Below are 23,245 nucleotides of genomic sequence, written 5' to 3' on the forward strand. Positions count from 1 at the left end.
CCTATTATCTCACCACATATGAAGAATTCCGAGATATGTTGTTTTGATCCTGTGCAGGCCAGGGCAGATGATCATGCAGTATATACAGTTGAAGTCGGAAATTTACATACACTTAGGTTGGAGTCATTAAAACTCGTTTTTCAACCACTCCACAAATTTCTTGAAAGCAAACTATAGTTTTGGCAAGTCGGTTAGGACATCTACTTTGTGCATGACAGAAGTAATTTTTCCAATGATTGTTTACAGACAGATTATTTCACTTATAATTCACTGTATCATAATAACAGTGGGTCAGAAATGTACATACACTAAATTGACTGTGCCTTTAAACAGCTTGGAAAATTCCAGAAAATTATGTCATGGCTTTAGAAGCTTCTGATTGTCAATTAGCCTTTGTTTGAGTCAATTGGAGGTGTACCTGTGGATGTATTTCAAGGCCTACCTTCAAACTCAGTGCCTCTGCTTGACATCATGTGAAAAGCAAAATAAATCAGCCAAGACCTCAGAAAATAATTGTAGACCTCCACAAGTCTGGTTCATCCTTGGGAGCAATTTCCAAATGCCTGAAGGTACCACGTTCATCTGTACAAACAATAGTATGCAAATATAAACACCATGGGACCACGCAGCCGTCATACCGCTCAGGATGGAGAAGTGTTCTGTCTCCTAGAGATGAACAGACTTTGGTGCGAAAAATGCAAATCAATCCCAGAACAACAGCAAAGGACCTTGTGAAGATTCTGGAGGAAACCGATACAAAAGTATCTATATCCACAGTAAAACGAGTCCTACATCGACATAACCTGAAAGGCCGCTCAGCAAGGAAGACGCCACTGCTCCAAAACCACCATAAAAAGCCAGACTACAGTTTGCAACTGCACATGGGGACTAAGATCGTACTTTTTGGAGAAATGTCCTCTGGTCTGATGAAACAAAAATAGAACTGTTTGGCCATAATGACCATCGTTATGTTTGGAGGGAAAAGGGAGAGGCTTTGCAAGCCGAAAAACACCATTCCAACCGTGAAGCACGGGGGTGGCAGAGTCATGTTGTGGAGGTGCTTTGCTGCAGGAGGGACTGGTGCACTTCACAAAATAGATGGCATCATGAGGTAGGAAAATTATGTGGATATATTGAAGCAACATCAGTCAGGAAGTTAAAGCTTGGTCGCAAATGGGTCTTCTAAATGGACAATGACCCCAAGCATACTTCCAAAGTTGTGACAAAATGCCTTAAGGACAACAAAGTCAAGGTATTGGAGTGGCCATCACAAAGCCCTGACCTCAATCCTATAGAAAATTTGTGGGCAGAACTGAAAAAACGTGTGTGAGCAAGGAGGCCTACAAACCTGACTCAGTTACACCAGCTCTTCAGGAGGAATGGGACAACATATACCCAACCTATTGTGGGAAGCTTGTGGAAGGCTACCTGAAACATTTGACCCAAGTTAAACAATTTCAAGGCAATGCTACCAAACACTAGTTGAGTGTATGTAAACTTCTGACCCACTGGGAATGTGATGAACGGAATAAAATCTGAAATAAATCATTCTCTCTACTATTATTCTGACATTTCACATTTTTAAAATATAGTGGTGATCCTAACTGACCTAAGACAGGGAATTTTTACTAAGATTAAATGTCAGGAATTTTGAAAACTGAGTTTAAATGTATCTGGCTAAGGTGTATGTAAACTTCCAATTTCAACTGTAACTCTTACTTCACTTGTTTGCAACAACAGGTTGTAATCTCGTGGCTCAGTTGGTAGAGCATTGCACTTGCAATGCCAGGGTTGTGGGTTCGATTCCCACGGGGGGCCTGTACAAAACGACATTTTACAAAATTACTTTTTTGGCCGATACCGGTATCCAATATTTACCTTGCCAAAACAATAATGCTGATAACCGATATTTACAATTTTTGCAGCCTTTTAAGCATTCTAGTACAGTTAAATAGTTAACACACACACATGGACGCAGCGGTCTAAGGCACTGCATCTCAGTGCAAGAGGCGTCACTACAGTCCCTGGTTCGAATCCAGGCTGTATCACATGGTAAGTCCTTGCAACCATAACTGTTTATGAATTTGAGTGGTTACATTTCCCCAGCCTCATCCCAATTTGTTTTTACATAAACGGGCGCGGGGAAAGTTCTTTGTTATTGTGTTTTTTTACTGGTGGCCTAGTGGTTAGAGCGTTGGGCCAGTATCCGGAAGGTTGCTAGATCGAATCCCCGAGCTGACAAGGTAATAATCTGTCATTCTACCCCTGAACAAAGCACTGTTCCTAGGCCGTCATTGTAAATAAGAATTTGTTCTTAACTGACTTGCCTAGTTAAAATAACGGTTAAATAAAAAAATCCGTCCGTGATTGGGAGTCGGCTCACAATTGGCGGTAAAAAATAATTTGTTTTTAACGGACTTGCCTAGTTAAGTAAAGGTTACACACACCATACTGACCAATAATGTATTTTGTTGGCATTTACGTATGTTCCCATTACCAGCAAAACATATTCAAAACCTATTTCTTTCACTTACTTGATGTGCTGTTTCGTTGGTCATTTGTTCAGTTGTCATTCTCAACCAGGATTTCTATGGAATGCCGTTTGGGTCTTTGCGTGTCTTATTTGATTCTTATTTGATTAATGGTGGTAGGACCATCTATGTGAAGCTAGCCACAATAAGGATTAGCCACATCAGTGGATTTTGAGGTTAGCCTTCAAAATAAAAGTATGGTGTAATTCTACTATTTGTATTAATTTGATCCCTGTCAATGACATGCTTTTATTTTGAAGGCAAACCGCAAATTCCACTATTGTCCTTATTGTGGCTAGCTTCACAACACATAACCCGCCCGGTTGAGCCTCACTTGCCAGATGAAGCTAGCTGACTGCTTATAACGTTAGCTTTAGGCAACAGGGTTAAGTAGCTGGCTAGCTATAATTTTCATGAACTGAAGTTCAATTTCAATAGGCGAACAACAAGTGGCAACCTTGCTAATACTTACTCATAAGGTTTCCTAAATCATTGCTGAGAATAATGAAAATGACTGCAGTTTCTACTGGTCATTGTTTTCAGGCTGGTTGTATTGGTGCTAGCTAGGTACCAAGCTAAAGCTAGCCACCCTATAAGTTGCTTTCGAACAAATTATGCTTTATTACCAACGCGGTATTGTAAACACATCGTTCGTGTCCGGTGTTTGCTTGTTTGTAGACTTTTTTGTACAGCTTAGACAGTGCTACTGTATCTTTTTTGACACGCAAAGACCCAAACGGCGTTCCATAGTATGTATGTCGTGAAGCTAATAGCAGTGACGCTGTTACTATGTAACTCCGGTAGGGCAACATCTGAAAAATAGCACACTTTGTAGTGTGTACCGGTGCTCGACCAGTCGGCGAAAGCCAACGACAGAGAACGGTTGATTGTCAAGGGCAATGAATTATCCATTATCTTGGCTTTAATGGATTTCGCCTTTGAGTTGTCTCGCTGAAATGTTCTTACTCTTTCAAATGACTGCTCGACTTGTTGACTGCTCAATCCACACAGCAGACATTCTGTGGGCTAGGTTAGGAATGCTGTGTTGCACGTGGAGCGCAAAATTTTACGTTGCATTATTACGTCATGTACCTACGTTATATAGGTATGCACGGTAGCTTTGACATCGGTTTTTAACATCGGCGTTAAACTAGACATCGGCCGATACCGATTCCGATATGTTCACTGACATATCGTGCATCTCTACTCACTGTTAAGTTGCTCTGTATAAGAGTGTCTGCTAAATGACTAAAATGTAATAATTTGATTTAGTCCTCTTGTTTGTGGTCGTCTCACTTGTAGATCCCCCTATAAGTCTGTGTGTCATATGTAGTAATGGACAGCTGTTAGCTGGATCAGGTAGCTCATTACACTGGCTGGGAGAGTGAAAGAGGAGATGATGATGCTGTAAACACATTCATCAACAAAACATTGGTCACTGGCAAACAGACCACTGTTGTACATATCCCCACTAGTTTACATGTTTCTCTTGATAGGGCATGATTTCAACTGCTCTTGGTGGGGAGGAGTGTTTTTTTTTTTTTATCAGACTATATCATCTCTGTTAGCCCGGAATTAAAATCTTGTGTTAATTGGTCAGCTATGTAATTTAACTTTTGTTTTACTTGTTAGAAATTAAGCGTTCTGACAAAAACGAAGTCTCCACCCTCACAAAGGAAACTCTCATTCATAGCCCCTCCTCTTCCGGTCCGTGTGGGCGCACACACAAAGCACTCAAGGTGAAGTTGCTCAGATCTCACGCATCCCATTCAGTCCTGTCAGATTCTCTCGATCTACACGCAGAATCTGCTCACGGGAGATTACAGAATATCTAACTTTTGTATTTAATGTATACTTTTGTCTTTGCGTGTCACTGCAACTGGTTTTATTGGATTTGAAAACTGAGGATGGTGAATGGTTGTCCTTTTCTGATCCTGTAGCCCATCAGTAATGCTGACTTCATTGTACCTGTGGAGATTGAAGGAACAACACACCAGGTAACTTACAATGACTTTGGCATTCAGATCAACACACATGTATTGTGTGTATATACTGTATGTGCTCCATCAGACAAATTCAAATAATCAGCCTCCCTGTGTTTATGTTTAGCTATTGCAGCCCATTAGAGAAGTACAACTGCTTCGGAAATTGAACACATTTAACGTTAACACATTAAATCAAATTTGAAATCAAAAGTCATGTGTAAATGGAACATTTGTTGTATAAATGTGTTCTTTTCCATGATCAAGATGGATTTACTTCGTAGTTATTGTAGAAGTCATAGCTACATATGTATCAATTGTAAAAATGTTAAAGCTGTATAGTACAGTTAAGCCAGGGGTCAGCGAGGGCTCCCTCACCCCACAATGGCCTCCTCGCCGTGGGACACTAGCCAAAGCTCTCTGGCTTCGGCCTGATTCAAGTAATCCAGGATAGGCTGGTTCCCGCCAGCACGGCCTTTTCTCGATTACTTGTTTCAGGAGGTGGCTGCCAACTTCCAACACACCCTCTGGAACGACCACACCGACAGACGCTTGGACGCATTCCCTGACCCACAGACGGAATGAGTAGGAAAAAGCAGGGAGACCAAACAGGGAGGCAGGCCTCCATTGTATTCAGTAAATGTTTAACCCTTTTTTTTTACCTTCCTGTTTTGTTTTATATGTTGGCTTTCTTTTATTTTCTGAAATGTTAAACCAGGTTGTTGAATGGATGAAAGATGGATCCACTTGTGCTCACTAGCCTCTGTTTTCTTTTCACTGTTGCCTTTTCAATTAGCCAACACATTAAGCTTGTTAAGCCAGGTGAGTCAACTCTGTAGCCAGTGAATAACTTTGATCAGATTGCAGATCAATAGATACTGTGGTCCTTACGGACTGGAGTTGTGTGAAGTTGCTCCAGTCAGTTAGTTAGTCCATAGACTAGTGTTCATAGATGGTTGCTGCTGGATAGCTGTATTTGATTCTCCTAGCCAGATGCTTATAACTGTGCTGTGATGTGTCCCAGGTTTTCGTCCTGAAAAGGCCACATGTAGACGAGTTCCTCCAAAGGATGGGAGAGCTGTTTGAGTGTGTTCTCTTCACTGCAAGTCTTGCAAAGGTAACATTGCTTTTACTGTTTTGGAAAATTAACTGGTACTTATACCATTTGCTCCACCTGGTGGCGATGAGATATGCCTCTTGAAAACGTAGCAATTCCAGCATTGCTAAAGGGATACTTCGGGTTTTTGACAATGAGGCCCAAAGTTGGATGAACTTGTGGATACCATTTTTATGTCTCTGTCCAGTATGAAGGAAGTTAGAGGTAATGTTGCGAGCCAATGCTAACTAGCGTTAGCACAATGGCTGGCCATTGCGCTAATGCTAGTTAGAAATTGTGCTAGTTAGCAATTAACTTCAAACCGCCGCAGAGACATAAAAATGGTATCCACGAGTTCATCCAACTCTGGAGAAGTAGATAAATGGCCTCATTGCCAAAATCCCGAAGTATCCCATCAACTCGTCTGTACCACCCAACATACCACTCTCCCCATACATCCTACTCTCTGTCCTACTCCCTGCCTGGCCCTCTCTACCTTTCTGTTTCTATCTTTTTCTCTCCATCTCCTCCCTCCCGTCTCCCCTGCAGTATGCAGACCCAGTGACCGACCTTCTAGATCAGTGTGGTGTGTTCCGTACGCGTCTCTTTCGGGAGTCCTGTGTGTTCCATCAGGGCTGCTACGTCAAGGACCTGAGCCGCCTGGGCCGCCAGCTCAACAAGACCCTCATCCTGGACAACTCCCCAGCCTCCTACATCTTCCACCCTGAGAATGCTGTGAGTGCTGCTGTCCAGTCCGAGCTTTACTGTCTCACCAAAGGCCTTACAGGCCTGTCCCAATGTAGAATCACTGAGGTGATCTTCCTGGTTTAAGCAAGGAGCTATTTGATGCCAACATGCCCGTTTTTTTATTTCTGAATGTGTGTTTTAAACTGTGGAAATCAACATTTCCCAACTGCAGTGAAACGTTTATTTCCTTAATTAATAGCCTAATTTCTCTAAAATGTCAAATGTTTTAATCTATGTATGTGTCCTCAGGTGCCTGTGGTGTCCTGGTTTGACGACCTGGAGGACACAGAGCTGCTGAGCCTCCTGCCCGTCTTTGAAGAGCTGAGTGAGGCGGAAGACGTCTATGCCAAACTGCAGCAGCTACGGGCCCCCTGACACGACACACCCCCTCTTATAAGCCAGAATCTCCCCCTCCCAGCCAGACCACACCCATCAACCGACGGAAAAAGACCAAACCTTACTTACATACACACACTGTGCGCGGTGTTAGTATCCTAGACACACACTCGGCAGTGTGTTTTTTTGGCCCCTGAACTGTGTGTCTGGACGGCTGTCCACTGTTCCTACTATCATCCTCCTCAGTATGTTAGCTGGTGCTGCAAAACTGCTGTTCTGGAAAAAATCCAACAAACACAATGCAAAGTGGCTCACTCTTTTCTCATTTTAAATGTACTCAAACACATACTAGTACTCCAATCATTTAAACTGACTGGCCAGATCTTTGTTTCTCCAAAAACGAGACTCAGATTTTATAGCACTAATTGCGACACAAAACAATTGACTGTACACACAACCCCTCTGCTTCGACAATAATCTCTGTACAAACACTTTGAAGGGGGTCTCTAAAGCATTGCAAGGAAACTACAAAAACCACATAGTGATTTTAATTTCCATTTCTTAGTACAACGGCCTGTATAAAGGTGGTTTTTAAGGAAGTTTCTCCTGAATGGATTGAGTCCTTCAGGAAATTAATTTTAAAAGCTAAACCCAGTGGTCTTTCTGATCCAAGGCCAGCATGACATGACATGATATGACATGACCTCATTTGAGCAGACCTTACATGGGGAGCAAGGGATCTCCATCTTTGTGCCTTCTGAAAAGAAAAATTTATTAAATCTGTTTTGKTTTTGTTTTTAAAGAAAGAAAAAACTGCATTGTTCCTTCCAGAAAATGGTTCTTTTTCAATTGGTAGGTTTTTCTATACATTTTTAAGATGTCTTTTAAATGTTTGATATGGTAAGAAGTGTAGATGACTTTTGTAATGTCTTGGATGTTGAGGAAGAACAGCCATACGTTAACAGCCTCTGTGTATGTTGTATTTACATGAAATCCTCCATTCTCATTAGCTGAAGATAACCTAATCCTCGGCCAATAGGGACCATTACAAACCACGGGTCACACCATCGTGTAAAGGCAGGGCTGTAACATCAACCCTGCCTCTTTATGCAGATTCACCCTGAGATGCATCAGGTACAGGACACTTGAGCTGGTTTCCCTAAATTAAAAAAATGCCCTTTAAATGAACAGACTAATTTAGACTTTAAAGTTCGGTAGCAAATTTGGAGTGATTCTCTGCTGGTGTTTAGTCTGCTACGGTTGCCATATTGGTTAAACCGAGGCCTTTTTGTTACATTTTGTGTCAAGCCTTCTGGGTGCCATATTTGGGTCACGTGAGGGACTTGTGATAAGTAGGCTGCTAAGAGTGAACACAATGCACACTAGTTTACCCCCTACTGGTTGCCCTTTATCCATAGTTTGCCAAGTCATTTCCACTCAACTTTTACTATTTTAAAATGTATCCTATTTAAGGTAAGATATTTCGGTTTGTAAAAAAACGACATTACTGAGAAGTAAAAGTATGTATTTTACAAATTCTCTTTGCGTTATTGCCTGTTCTAGAAGTTCTACAGTACTCACACTGACATATCTTAGGTGTTGTACACATTGTGGGGTGGCAGTGGTTTTGTGGTGGCAAAAGCTGGATTAATTTAGCAAGATATGTTCTATTGCTCAAATTGTAACTGTAAGCACACACAGGCATGCCCAATCCTGACTAGTCACTGTATCCCAAAGAGATTTGTTTTGTGGTTGTTTTATTCACAAGATAAAGCACCGCCTTATACTATTACACTCTATGAAGTGCCTAAGGTTTCTTTCTGCGTTAAAAGCTTTGGAATAAAGCATCAAGGGTTTCCATCATCCCCCTTTTTCATTTTACAATTTTACAACTGATAACCTGTCTCTAGTGTTGGTCTGAAATTGAGTAATCCACAAATAGCTCTTTGCCAAGTGATCCTACTCCGCTGTTTCATTGGGATTCAAAGAAAGGGCAGTGTGTTATGTGGACCCCACATCCATACTGTCAGAGAAATGTATTTACTCCATGTTTGTCATGTGTTCTGTAGATATTTATAAGCGTGTTAATCCCTGGCTGCATTGCAAAGGGCACTCTATTCCGTATATAGTGCACTACTTTTGACCAGAACTATGGGCTCTGCTTAAAAGTAAAACATTTAAAAGGTTTTATTGTCACATACACCGGATAGGTACAGTGAAATGTGTTGTTTTACAAGGTCAGCCATAGTAGTACTGTGCTCCTGGAGCAAATTAGGGTGAAGACAAATTTCTCGCATTGCCGGCTCGGGTATTCGAACCAACAACCTTTCAGTGACTGGCCCAACACTCTAACCGCTAGGCAGTGCACTATATAGGGAATAGATTACCTTTTGGGACGCACAAGAATCCTCTTCTTTTGTCAGTTGGATAGGATGTTAAGTTTTGTCTTCTGGTGGTGGGATGTGGTGAAGGGTGCACAAGGTGTGACCTGACTGTGTTATTGTTATGTCTGAAACACGAAAGGTAAAGTGGGGTCATAGACATCAGTATTTACCAAAGCTCAACACTTTTATTTTGTGGAGGTGGGTTGTGGGGGCATCAAATATTCACACTACAATTTTAATTAAAGCATTCTTGCGCCAGTTTCCCTTCTAGTCGAAAGAACCAGTCTTGTTGCATTAAACTTGCAGCACTTCACTGTCAGTAATGGTGAATAGGTAAAAGAGGCCTACATGATACCTGGTATATTCAGTCAAAATGTCTGCTGACATGAAATTAGTAAATGTAGTGAAAGATATTGACATTCAAATCAGAGGTGACATGTCAAACGCTAATTACAGTCATGTTATGGATCATGGTTTCAGGAGAAAGTTTATCATCTATGATTGTGAGGTAATATGTAACGTCTATGAAATGCATGCTATGGCCCTCAACAAATGCGTCTTCAGATATGTCCTGTGTTTGATTCAAATATAGTTTACTCTTAAGTGAGAAATACAAGATTTCATGATCCCTTTGTTCCTATGCCTCGGAATGATGCAATTATAATTGAGATCATACTATTGATTTTATCTTCCACATATACATTTTATTTTCTCAAAGTCCTAGAGAGAAAGAATGTAAAGAACTGGAGTGTTATGTCCTTGAAATTAGTTTGTCCTAAACAGTCCAATTGTTAAAAAAATAAAAAATAATTCTTGGTACTTGGTAATTCTTTTCTTTTTTTATATGAAATATTACAAACAAATAATGGATTGAAATATAGCTCTAAAGAGCTTTGTGTTCTCTTGTTTTGGACATGGATTATTCCTATTCTGATTGTTTTGTAATTTCCAACATATATGGAGATCTTTCTGCAATCTCTTTATTTTAAGTGTTCAGTTGGTTTGCTTACTGTGCGGCTTCTTAGATGCCAACCAACGATCAGAACAAAATGACGTATGATTCAGAGGGTACAATCTATTGATGCCTGTATGTCTATTGATCAATCTATTGAATAGATTGTCATGGTGACCAATGTAGTATTTTCTGATGGGAAAAATCTCACCAAGTAAGTTCTATTTGGATCAAATTATTTTCCCATTTTAGATTTTTTTGTTAACTGGACTCTTTAATGGGTTGATTGTGTGGTTGGGTCAGGATTTGTGTACCATGAACAAACTGCTGATTTTACACAGAAACTATGCAGAAGGAGATACAGAAAAATATACAGTATATTGCAAAAATGATCAACCCACTGGGCACAGATGTCAATTCCACATTGGTTCAATGCAATTTTGTTGAAATTACGTGGAAACAACGTTGTTTCAACCAGTATGTGCCCAGTGGGAACTTTACTCTTGAAAATATGTTTTTTACAGCTATTTTCTGAAAACTTTAACGTAAGATTCCTGCATTATATTTTTGGGGGCTTTTTTGTTAAACTAGCAATTCTGAAAATTGTTTTTCAAAGATGGAATAAAAACATTGATTATAGTGAGTTTGTCTACTGTAGTGTATATATGTCCGCATTTCCAGAGAGCAGTAACACATTAATTCACCTTGCTACACACACCAAACAAACATACCCAAACCTCAATGCCCAATCACAAAGAGATTTGCATTCCACAAACAATATAGTAGAATCAGAAAGTCAAATTCAGAGCAAGCACCCCAAATGGCACCCTTTTCCCTATATAGTACACTACTTTTGACTAGGGACCATAGTGGTTTGGTCCGAAGTAGTGCACTATGTTGGGAATAGGGTGGCGTTTGGGATGCAATCAGAGGCTTTTAGGGAGAGTCATTATGTTATGACATCATAATATGTTATGTTATGAATCAGCTGTCCACTGTGTTTGGACAAAGCCCTGTCCATCAAGGGCCACATAAAAAAATGGAGCCTTAACTAGATTTGGGAAATAGCCAGGGCAGAAGTGGGGCATACTGAGATTGGATCATTCTGATCACATCCAATCAATCACAGAGGTCAGCATGAGTGCTTCTACACCTGCATTGCTTGCTGTTTGGGGTTTTAGGCTGGGTTTCTGTACAGCACTTCGAGATATTAGCTGATGTACGAAGGGCTATATAAAATAAACTTGATTTGATTTGAGTAGATATGGCTCCTTCCCTGGGTGTTAACTAATCCTTTCATATTTCACTAAACTTGCCTGGGTGGCATTAATTCCATTCTGTAGGGTTTTCCCTGAGAACACAACAGACCACTGCTGTAGTTTTTCATGTTCCTCTGAAATTGTTTGCATTAACAGTGAGGTAGCAAACTGTCACTGACACCGTGTCCAAAATGTATGGGTGTGTGATGTCCTAAGCATTTTGTACACTTCTTCAACACAAGTCATTTGCCTGTCAAACTTCTCAGGCTGGTAAGGACCCCCCAGTATTTGTGTGATGCGTCCAACAAGGTTGAGAAAGACACTTTTGAGTTCTTGAATAAACCTTTCAGACTGCCTCCATATGTCTGGCATGAATCATCAGATTTCATGGAAAGGTACTTTTAGAGTGCAGCTAGATTTGTCAGTAAGAACATCCAGTGAGAGCATCCTGATGTTGAAAATCAATAACACCATTCGAAACATAATCAATGTAGAGTGAATGTCACATAGCAATGTAGCATCATGTGAGATTCTCTCCTACAGTATAGGCCTCTACTGGGGGTGGCTGTTAGGACCTTCTAATGCATGATTATTATAGGCAGCAACTGCATTAAAGCATCAGTGGTCCACCCTCTGTGCAGTACATAATTTAACAAAAAATCTATAGCTCTGTGGCTTCCTTCCAATACAGCCAGATCCATTTCCTGGCAAAGGGAGGGTTTTAACTACTCCACCTCCCTCCCTTTCTTTCTCTCCCCCGCCGCTCCCCCCTCCCTCACACAGTCCCACCACCACTACCACTAAAGTGTCTTTTCAGCCTGTGGTATTTTGAATAGGAGTCGTGTCTGCTTTATCCTCATTTGCCTGCTGGTTTGTGTATCTTTGCCTTTCTGTAATCAGCGATTGGACAGAGCGATAGGAGGTCCTGGAACATGCAAACTCAGGCAAATCTCTCAGGGGACGAGGGCCAGAAGGAGGAAGAGGAGAAGGATGCTTTGATGCCCCAGTGACAGCCCTAAGTTGTCTGGTTCTCTCCTGAGGGTTGCACTGCTGTGTCCAACCTTGAGTCAATACAAGCAAGCAACTCTCTAGCTGGACACGCTTGTCGTCTGTCTCCGCAGCAGCAACTCAAGGTACTGTTTGACTTGATCATATCTGCCCTCTGTGATTTCAGACAGTGCCTCACTGAGTTTCATTTGATTGAAAGGAGAGAGTTAGGATTTTTTGTGGCTGGATCGATGGAGTTAATTGTCAGAGGGCTGAGGCATACACGTCTCTGACTATCAGAACAGTAAAATACAGTATGTCGTGAACTTTGTGAGATTGACTGAATCAAACGTATAGTAGTGGTTGTCAACAGCAATGCAGTGCTTTTGAATGCTTCTTTCTCTTCCGACAACACGCCGTCTGACCGGTTTATGATGTAAATACATTAGTCCTGCAGTAAGCCTCAGTAATCCTGAAATGGATATTGAAGTCCTTTTAATATCCATCTCAATAACCTCCGGTTTTAGATAATGCAATTTGTTTCAGTGGTTAATGATTTACTCCTTCCAGGGTCCAACACCAGGAGGTGGGCCAAGGAACTCTTTTCTTTCCAACATCAGATTGAGATTGCCTGAATCGGAGAAACATGGAGTACACATTCCGCGCAGTAACCCACAATCCTGGGATTATAATCTGGCGAATCGAGGTAAAGAGGCTGTCAGTCAGTATATTATTTAAAATTGATCAGGGTGTGTATTCACAGTCAGTGGTGAAAACGACAGACGTCTGCATTTCTTTGTCCTCCCAGTTAATGCAGCTGGTGCAAGTCCCTGAAAAATCCCTTGGCAATTTCTACGAGGGTGACTGCTACATCCTACTCTCTGTGAGTCCTGGGGCCATGATACTTATCAGGGGTGTCATGTCAGCACATTCATTTGATGAATTAGGGACTTATGACTTAGCTAAATGCCCTGGAGTGAATCAGTGTGTTTGCTGTATAGATTATGTTTGCTTTGGAGTCTGTGTTACATGATTATCAATGCTCTATGTGATGTTTCCACTTTCCATCTCTGTCTTTTTGTCTGTCTGCCTCTCCCTCCATGCTTTTTGTCCCCCTCCCAATCTCTCTCTCTATCCCCCCCTGTCTGTCTCAGACCCAGAAAGTGGGCAGCTCTCTGATCTATGACATCCACTACTGGATCGGCTCCCAGTCCAGTCAGGATGAACAGGGTGCGGCCGCCGTCTACACCATCCAGCTGGATGAGTTCCTGGGATCAGGGCCTGTCCAGCACCGTGAGGTCCAGAACTATGAGTCTGATGCCTTCCGAGGATACTTCAAACAAGGGGTCATGTAGGTCTATTTGCAGAGCAGCCAGGGAGCCACATTAACCTTATAGGCTTACAGAGAGAGAGAGCAATCTCATCATTACACTCTGTTCAGTATTCTCATTTTGATCTTATTCTGAAGCACTAAGGGTAATTCTTCTGTGGGTGTAGTTTGGGAAAATGAGCATAGTTATCAATGGTGATTAGTGTGCAATCTCAAACACATTTTATTTTAGAGCAAATGCTTTATTTCTTGAACTGCATTGTTGGTTAAGGGCTTATAACTAAGCATTTCACGATAAGGCCTGCACCTGTTGTATTTGGTGCATGTGACAAATAAAATTTGATTTGATATATATAAAAGATTCCTTGCACCGTAATAAAAGCAAGAGATTGATTGTATAGCCTACTTACCTCTCCGCCCCTTACAGCTATAAGAAGGGCGGGGTGGCGTCAGGAATGAGACACACAGAGACTAACAGTTATGACATCCAGAGACTGCTGCATGTGAAAGGGAAGAAAAGGATAAGCGCCATGGAGGTGAGAAACACATACAGGGGGAAGTCATTCTGTGTAACACAACAGGAAGTGCCACTGAAAATGCCTGAAATTGTACTTGTAATATATCTGCCACAATTTCCTGCATACTGTAGGTAGAGATGAGCTGGGAAAGCTTCAATCTTGGGGATGTCTTTCTGTTGGACTCTGGTAAGACCATCATTCAGTGGAATGGACCAGAGAGCAACAGACAGGAGAGGCTCAAGGTACGGTAATGATCTGTGCAAATGCTGTTCTCAAGGAGTGCACCAACAGTAAAGACAACCCACACTAGTTGAATCAATGTTGTTTCAACGTCATTTGTCAACCTATTGTGATGTGGAATCTACGTGGGAAACATAGTTGTATTTTGAATAAGTAATCAATCAGTGAAAAGTCATCAATTTTCATCTAATTTCAACCAGCGCTGTAAACATTGAAATTAGAATACAACCTTTACATAAATACAATGACTTAACCTGACTAACAGGTTGTTACATCGATCTAGTTTTAACATAGTCATTAGAACTATGTATATGTTGAAATTGCGCAGAAAAATTAAACAGTGCATCATATAACATCATTACACCACTACAAACAGTATAATACCACCATGCAACAATATTACAATGTACTGTACAGATGCGTAGAGTGCGAGTGCTAGCGTGTGTGTTTATACGTGTGTGCCTGTGTGTGTGTCTCTCTTCACAGTCCGCGTTGTTCCATAAGGTGTAGTTTTACCTGTTTTTTAAAAATAAGATTTTACTGCTTGCATGAGTTACTTGATGTAGAATAGAATTCCATGTAGTCGTGGCTCTGTGTAGCACTGTGAGTTTCCTGGAGTCTGTTCTGGACTTGGGGACTGGGAAGAGACCCCTGGTAACATGTCTTGTGGGGTATGCATGGGTGTCTGAGCTGTGTGCTAGTCGTTTGAACAGACAAGTAGTGATGCAGTCAATCTCTCATCTACTTTGAGCCATGAGAGATTGTCGTTGATGTCAGCTCTGTGTGTATATTTAAGGGCCAGCTGTACTGCTCTGTTCTGGGCCAACTGTAATTTGCCTATGTCACTCTTTGTGGCACTTGACCATATGACTGAGCAGTAGTCCAGGTACGACAAAACTAGGGCTTGTAGGACTTGTTTTGTTGATAGCAATGTCAAGAAAGCAGAGCAGTGCTTTATTATGAACAGACCTCTCCCCATCATAGCTACCATTGCATCAATATGCTTTGACCATGACAGTTTACAATTCAGGGTTACACCAAGCAATTTAGTCTCCTCAACTTGCTCAATTTCCACATTATTCATTACAAGATTTAGTTGAGGTTTAGGGTTTAGTGAATGGTTTCTCCCAAATACAATGCTTTTAGTTTTTTAAATGTTTAGTGCTAGCTTATTACTTGCCACCCATTCTAAAACTGACTGCAGTTCTTTGTTAAGTGTGGCAGTGATTTCACGAGCTGTGGTAGTTAACGCGTATAATATTTAGTATTCAGCATACAGAGACACACAGGCTTTACTCAGTGCCAGTGGCAGGTCATTAGTAAGGGGCTTAGACAACTGCCCTGGGGAATGCCCGACTCTACCTGGATTATGTTGGAGAGGCTTCCACTAAAGAACACCCTCTGTGTTCTGTTAGACAGGTAACTCTCTATCCACGATATAGCAGGGGATAGAAAGCCATAACACATACATTTTCCAGCAGAAGATTATGACCGATAATGTCAAAAGCTGAACTGAAGTCTAGCAAAACAGCTCCCACAAGCTTCTTATTGTAAATTCATTTTGTAAGTGTCAGACATGTATTTGTTATTTAACCTTTATTTAATCAGGGAGTCACACTGAGACCAAGGTCTCTTTTACAGATGAGCCCTGAATTGCAGAAATGACAAAAAATACACATATCAAAATATAAATACAAATTTAAGAACATTTAGAAGATTGTTCCACAAATAAGGTGCAAGAAAACTAGAAGCTGATATACCTAACTCAATAGAGACCAAAGTAATTTCCAGAGTTACCATCCCTGAAACCGGGTATGGTAACTCACATCTCTAAAGTTTAGTAAAGATGTTAGGTTTAGTGGGACTTTATGTAAAAGGGCATTATAAATGAAATATCAATATACAGTGCATTCGGAAAGTATTCAAACCCCTTGACTTTTTCCACATTTTGTTACGTTACAGCCTTATGCTTAGACGGATTAAATYAATGTTTTCCTCATCAATCTACACACAATACCCCATAATGACAAAGCGAAAACAAGGTTTTAGAATTTTTTGCAAATTTAAATAAAAAAATGAAACTGAAATTCTTTATTTACATAAGTATTCAGACCCTTTGCTATGAGACTCATAATTGAGCTCAGCTGCATCCTGTGTCCATTGAACATCCTTGAGATGTTTCTACAACTTCATTGGAGTCCACCTGTGGTAAATTCAATTGATTGGACATGATTTGGAAAGGAACAAACGTTTACAGTATATAAGGTCCCACAGTTGACGGTGCATGTCAGAGCAAAAACCAAGCCATGAGGTAGAAGTAATTGCCCGTAGAGCTCCGAGACAGGATTGTGTCAAAGCCCAGATCAGGGGAATGGTACCAAAAAATGTCTGCAGCATTGAAGGTCCCCAAGAACACAGTGGCCTCCATCATTCTTAAATGGAAGAAGTTTGAAACCACCAAGACTCTTCCTAGAGCTGGCCACCGGGCTAAACTGAGCAATCGGGGGAGAAGGGCCTTGGTCAGGGAGGAGACTAAGAACCCGATGGTCACTCTGACAGAGCTCCAGACTTCCTCTGTGGCGATGGGAGAACCTTCCAGAAGGACAACCATCTCTAAAGCAATCCAGCAATCAGGCATTTATGGTAGACTTCTCAGTAAAAGGCATGACAGCATGCTTGGAGTTTGCCAAAAGGCACCTAAAAGACTCAGACCATGAGAAACAAGATTCACCGGTCTGATGAAACCAAGATTGAACACTTTGGCCTGAATGCCAAGCGTCACGTTTGGAGGAAACCTGGCACCATCCCTATGGTTAAGCATGGTGGTGGCAGCATCATGCTGTAGGGATGTTTTTCAGTGCAGGGACTGGGAGTTTAGTCAGGATCGAGAGAAAGATGAACTGAGCAAAGTACAGAGAGATCATTGATGCAAACCTGCTCCAGAGCGCTCAGGACCTCAGACTGGGGGCGAAGATTCACCTTCCAACAGGACAACGACTCTAAGCACACAGCCAAGACAACATAGGAGTGTCTTCGAGACAAGTCTCGGAATATCCTTGAGTGGCCCAGCCAGAGCCCGGACTTGAACCTGATCAAACATCTCTGGAAAGACCTGAAAATAGCTGTGCAGCGACCTTCCCCATCCAACCTGACAGAGCTGGAGAGGATCTACAGAGAAGAATGGGAGAAACTCCTCAAATACAGGGGTGCCAAGCTTGTAGCGCCATACCCAAGAAGACTTGTTGCCAAATGTGCTTCAACAAAGTACTGAGTAAAGGGTACTTATGAATACTTATGTAAATGTGATATATAAATATATATWTTTTTTAATACATTTGCAGAAATGTCTAAAAATGATTTTTTTTCTTTGTCATTATTGGGTACTGTGTGTAGATTGATGAGGGGGAAAAACAATTTCATCCATTTTAGAATAAGGCTGTAATGTAACAAAATTTGGAAAAAGTCAAGGGGTCTGAATACTTAACGAATGCACTGTAGTTCTGTTGATTATGTTGAAATTAAATTGATGTAACAACCTGTTAGTCAGGTTAAGTCATTGTATTTAAGTTTTTAAGTTTTACCCTGATTTAAATGTTTAAAACGCTGGTTGAAATTATGTGAAAACGGTACTGGTTGATGACTTTTTGCAAATCCAATTGAGTTTTCCACGTAGATTCCACTTCACAATAGGTTGACAAATGATGTTGAAACAAGGTTGAATCAATCAGTGTGTGCCCAATGGGAATGTAATCTTATTGCACCTACCATCCTACCAGTGACACAAGGAAGCTAATTCCACATTGGTAGCTCAATAAATCAAGAGTAGTTGAAGGGAAATCCACTTCACTCCCCTAAAGATTGGCTGAAGAGACCCCTAGTATAAACACATTAGAATGAACGTTTTAGAATCACAGAAAATCAATCCATGTCACGCACCTCTAACTTCACATTCTATGACTCTTAGGGCATGCTGTTGGCTAAAGACATTCGGGACCGGGAGCGAGGGGGTCGGGCGGAGATAGGAGTGATAGAAGGGGACACAGAGGGGAACTCCTCTAAACTGATGGAGATCCTTACTAGCATCCTGGGGCAACGGACCTCCAAGCTTCGCAATGGAATGCCTGATGAAACAGCCGACCAACAACAGAAAGCTCAGCTTACTCTGTACCAGTGAGTGGCTGAGGGCCATGTCCAGATGTCCTGTCTTTTTGCCTGTTTGAATTGTTTCAGGCATTTATTGCAAAGAAAGTGGAACTTAACAAAGTTTTATACTCTTTCTAAATAATACTTAGCCTAGTCCCAGATCTGTTTGTGCTCATGCCAATTCCAATAGCTAATTTTCAAGCCTAACCATGTTTGCATGATAGCACGACTGGCACTCAGGCTAAATCATACTTACTCATTAGTAAATAGAGTGCATTCGGAAAGTATTCAGACCCTTTCCCTTTTTCCACATTTTGTTACATTACATTCTTATTCTCAAATCAATTTTAAATTTCCCTCATCAATCTACACACAAAACCCCATAATGACAAAGCAAAAAAAGGTTTTCAAAAATGTTTGCAAATGTATAAATAATTAAAAACAGAAATACCTTATTTGCATAAGTATTTAGACCCTTTGATATGAGACTCAAAATTAAGCTCAGGTGCATCCTGTTTCCATTGATCATCCTTTAGATGTTTCTACAACTTGATTGGAGTTCACCTGTGGTAAATTCAATTGATTTGACATGATTTGGAAAGGCACACACCTGTCTACATAAGGTCCCACAGTTGACAATGTATGTCAGAGCAAAAACCAAACCATGAGGTCGAAAGAATTGTCCGTAGAACTCCGAGACAGGATTGTGTGGAGGCACAGATCTGGGGAAGAATACCAAACATGTCTGCGGCATTGAAGGTCCCCAAGAACACAGTGGCCTCCATCATTCTTAAATGGAAGAAGTTTGGAACAACCAAGACTCTTTCTATAGCTGGCCGCCCGGTCAAACTGAGCAATCATGGGCGAAGGGCCTTGGTCAGGGAGGTGACCAAGAACCCGATGGTCACTCTGACAGAGCTCCAGAGTTCCTCTTTGAAGATGGGAGAATCTTCCAGAAGGACGTCCAATTCTGCAACACTCCACCAATCAGGCCGTTATGGTAGAGTGGCCAGACGGAAGCCACTCCTCAGTAAAAGGCACATGACAGCCTGCTTGGAGTTTGCCAAAAGGCATCTAAAGGACTCTGAGACCATGAGAAACAAGATTCTCTGGTCTGATGAAACCAAGATTGAACTCTTTGGCCTGAGCGTCATGTCTGGAGGAAACCTGGCACCATGCCTACGGTGAGGCATGGTGGTGGGAGCATCATGCTGTGGGGATGTTTTTCAGCKGCAGGGACTGGGAGACTAGTCAGGATCGAGGGAAAGATGAACTGAGAAAAGTACAGAGAGAGCCTTGATGAAAACCTACTCCAGTGCTCAGGACCTCAGACTGGGGCGAAGGTTCACCTTCCAACAGAACAACAACCCTAAGCACACAACCCAGGAGTGGCTTCGGAAGAAGTCTCTGAATGTCCTTGAGTGGTCCAGCCAGAGCCCGGACTTGAACCTGATCAAACATCTCTGGAGAGACCTGAAAATAGCTATGCAGAGAAGCTCCCCATCCAACCTGACAGAGCTTGAGAGGATCTGCAGAGAAGATTGGGGGAAACTCCCCAAATACATGTGTGCCAAGCTCATAGTGTCATACCCAAGAAGACTCGAGGCTGTAATCTCTGCCAAAGGTGCTTCAACAAAGTACTGAGTAAATGAATACTAATATAAATGTGATATTTCAGTTTATACATTTGCAAAAATGTCCAAAAAACTGTTTTTGTTTTGTCATTATGGGATATTGTGTGTAGATTGTTTAGGGGAAAACGATTTAATCAATTTTAGAATAAGGCTGTAATGTAACAAAATGTGGAAAAAGTCAAGGAGCATGAATAGTTTCCAAATGCACTGTATGTCCTTTCCCCAACAGTGTGTCTGATGCTGAGGGCCAGATGAAAGTCACAGAAGTTGCCACCAGGCCACTGGTTCAGGACCTGTTAAATCATGATGTGAGTCTGCAGAGCAGCAAACTGTACAAGTCCGACATCATTTGATATCGGCATTATAAAGAGTTATTGGCTCCCAAGCTATACATATTACCTCATGTGACTTCATCTTTCTCTAGGACTGTTACTTCCTAGACCAGGGAGGGGTGAAGATCTTTGTGTGGAAGGGGAAGCGAGCCAACAAGGCCGAGAGACAGGCTGCCTTTTCCAGAGCTTTGGTGGGTACAAGAGATCACACATACTGTACATACTGTAACAAAAAATAAGCCATAGTTGAGTTTTGTGTGTCAAATACCAGTTGCAGTATCTGATGGGAAGACTCTGAAACTGTCTCCTGCCTCTGTGAACAGGAGTTCATTAAGCTGAAGAACTACTCCACCACCACCAACGTGGAGACAGTGAATGACGGGGCCGAGTCGGCCCTCTTTAAGCAGCTGTTCCAGAGCTGGAGTGTGAAGGACCAGACTGTAGGCCTGGGAAAGACACACAATGTGGGGAGAGTGGGTATGTGTTTCTATGTTAGTTAACAGAAGCAAATCAATCACTAGAAAAACTCTAAATGGTTCTACCTAGAACCCACTATAAGGGTTCTTCCTACAACCCTCTATAAATGGTTCTGCCAATAACCCTTTTATTATCTAGAGGTTTTTCCTAGAACCCTCTTTGAACGGTTCTTATAAGAACCCCTTCATCTTTAAAAGGTTATTCTTAGAACCTTCTATGAGGAGCATTTCCACCAGGCTTTAGAATTAAACACTTAATGACAACATAGTACATCCCACTGGGCACAAACTGGTTGAATCAACGTTGTTCCAACCTAATTTGTCAACTTATTGTGACGTGGAAAATGCATTTGATAAAAAAAAGTTATCAATGAGGGTGGACCACGGAATTGTCATCATTGAAACCAATTTTCAACATATACAAACCTTGTATAAAATATGCTGAATTTGTACAGTGAGGGAAAAAAGTATTTGATCCCCTGCTGATTTTGTACGTTTGCCCACTGACAAAGAAATGATCAGTCTATAATTTTAATGGTAGGTTTATTTGAACAGTGAGAGACAGAATATCAACAAAAAAATCCAGAAAAACGCATGTCAAAAATGTTATGAATTGATTTGCATTTTAATGAGGGAAATAAGTATTTGACCCCTCTGCAAAACATGACTTAGTACTTGGTGGCAAAACCCTTGTTGGCAATCACAGAGGTCAGACGTTTCTTGTAGTTGGCCACCAGGTTTGCACACATCTCAGGAGGGATTTNACGTTTCTTGTAGTTGGCCACCAGGTTTGCACACATCTCAGGAGGGATTTTGTCCCACTCCTCTTTGCAGATCTTCTTCAAGTCATTAAGGTTTCGAGGCTGACGTTTGGCAACTCGAACCTTCAGCTCCCTCCACAGATTTTCTATGGGATTAAGGTCTGGAGACTGGCTAGGCCACTCCAGGACCTTAATGTGCTGGAGTGCTGCTTAATGTTCAAATAAACCTACCATTAAAATTATAGACTGATCATTTCTTTGTCAGTGGGCAAACGTACAAAATCAGCAGGGGATCAAATACTTTTTTCCCTCACTGTACCTTTGAAACAACGTCAGATCTTCAACTATGAAATAACATATGTGGCCTCCACAATCCCCCAACCTCAACCAAATTGAGATGGTTTGGGATGAGTTTGACTGCATAGTGAAGGAAAAGCAGCCAACAAGTGCTCAGCATATGTGGGAATTCCTTCAAGACTGTTGGAAAAGCATTCCAGGTGAAGCTGCTTGAGAGAATGCCAAGAGTGTGCAAAGCTGTCATCAAGGCAAAGGGTGGCTACTTTGAAGAATCTCAAATAGAAAATATATTTTTATTTGTTAAACACTTTTTTGGTTACTACATGATTCCATAATATAACTGGTTAGGCTGTTTTCATGTTATCCATAGGTAAACAAATCATCGGCCAGAGAGTCAAGTGTGCGCTCTGAACTCTCCAAGCGCAAACGAGATGGGTGGGGCTAAAGCTTAAGAGGGTGTGAACGATGCTGAATGTGTGTAGACAAAGAAGAGCTCTTCACTAGATACCAAAACATTCAAAGGCCATTTTCTCAAAAGTGAGTTTACAAGTTTATCAACTTTCAAAGCATAATTACTTTCCCATTGTTCCTTAAAAATGCAGTGTATGATATACCATTTTGTAGCTCTGAGTCTCTACTTTTATCCAATGTAAAAAACACTATTTCAAATTTTGCTACATAAGACCGAATCCAGGTGGTGAGTCACATATTTGTTATTTCATAGTTTTGAAGTCTTCACTATTATTCTACAATGTAGAAAAGTAAAAATTAAGAAAAACCCTTGAATGAGTAGGTGTGTCCACACTTTTGACTGGTACTGTATATGCCTAGGGTTTCAAACTTTGGTTGATTCAAGTTTGGTAATCTACAAGTTAATCATTAGTATGTTGGATTCACATCTCCATCTCAACCAAGAATCAAAGTTAAAGAATAGGACTAAATCGAATCAAACTTAAAATGCAAAAGGTTTTATTTGATTTAAATCAAATCAAATCATCAAATCAAATCAAATTTTATTAGTCACATACACATGGTTAGCAGATGTTAATGCGAGTGTAGCGAAATGCTTGTGCTCCCAACCAAAGGAGAGAGATCTGCCATGCCGTTCTGTACCACCACTCATTCATATATCTTTATGTACATATTCTTTATCCTTTACACTGTGTGTGTGTGTAGGTAGTAGTTGTGGAATGTTTAGGTTAGATTACTGTTGGTTATTACTGCATTGTCGGAACTAAGA

General features: G+C 41.2%; 2 protein-coding genes across 3 annotated transcripts in view; both read left to right on the forward strand.

Moving 5' to 3' along the window:
- Window positions 1-6,818, forward strand: part of LOC111965393 (carboxy-terminal domain RNA polymerase II polypeptide A small phosphatase 2) — a 31,237-nt gene extending 24,419 nt beyond the window's left edge. For both annotated transcript variants that reach the window (XM_023989573.2, XM_023989582.2), the window contains 4 exons: window positions 4,472-4,528; window positions 5,538-5,630; window positions 6,159-6,344; window positions 6,606-6,818. In XM_023989573.2, coding sequence (XP_023845341.1) covers window positions 4,472-4,528; window positions 5,538-5,630; window positions 6,159-6,344; window positions 6,606-6,731 — 462 coding nt within the window. In that variant the 3' untranslated portion in view covers window positions 6,732-6,818. The remainder of the gene's footprint in view (window positions 1-4,471; window positions 4,529-5,537; window positions 5,631-6,158; window positions 6,345-6,605) is intronic.
- Window positions 6,819-12,083: 5,265 nt separating this feature from the next.
- LOC111965402 (advillin) overlaps window positions 12,084-23,245 on the forward strand; it is a 34,450-nt gene continuing 23,288 nt past the window's right edge. Inside the window, exons 1-10 of the mRNA XM_023989596.2 lie at window positions 12,084-12,420; window positions 12,845-12,980; window positions 13,083-13,157; window positions 13,429-13,625; window positions 14,032-14,140; window positions 14,254-14,364; window positions 18,327-18,532; window positions 20,369-20,447; window positions 20,564-20,662; window positions 20,795-20,948. Of these exons, the coding sequence (XP_023845364.1) occupies window positions 12,921-12,980; window positions 13,083-13,157; window positions 13,429-13,625; window positions 14,032-14,140; window positions 14,254-14,364; window positions 18,327-18,532; window positions 20,369-20,447; window positions 20,564-20,662; window positions 20,795-20,948 (1,090 nt within the window). The 5' untranslated portion in view covers window positions 12,084-12,420; window positions 12,845-12,920. The remainder of the gene's footprint in view (window positions 12,421-12,844; window positions 12,981-13,082; window positions 13,158-13,428; window positions 13,626-14,031; window positions 14,141-14,253; window positions 14,365-18,326; window positions 18,533-20,368; window positions 20,448-20,563; window positions 20,663-20,794; window positions 20,949-23,245) is intronic.

Source organism: Salvelinus sp. IW2-2015, linkage group LG1 (genome assembly GCF_002910315.2).
Source record: "Salvelinus sp. IW2-2015 linkage group LG1, ASM291031v2, whole genome shotgun sequence".
Lineage (NCBI taxonomy): Eukaryota > Metazoa > Chordata > Actinopteri > Salmoniformes > Salmonidae > Salvelinus > Salvelinus sp. IW2-2015.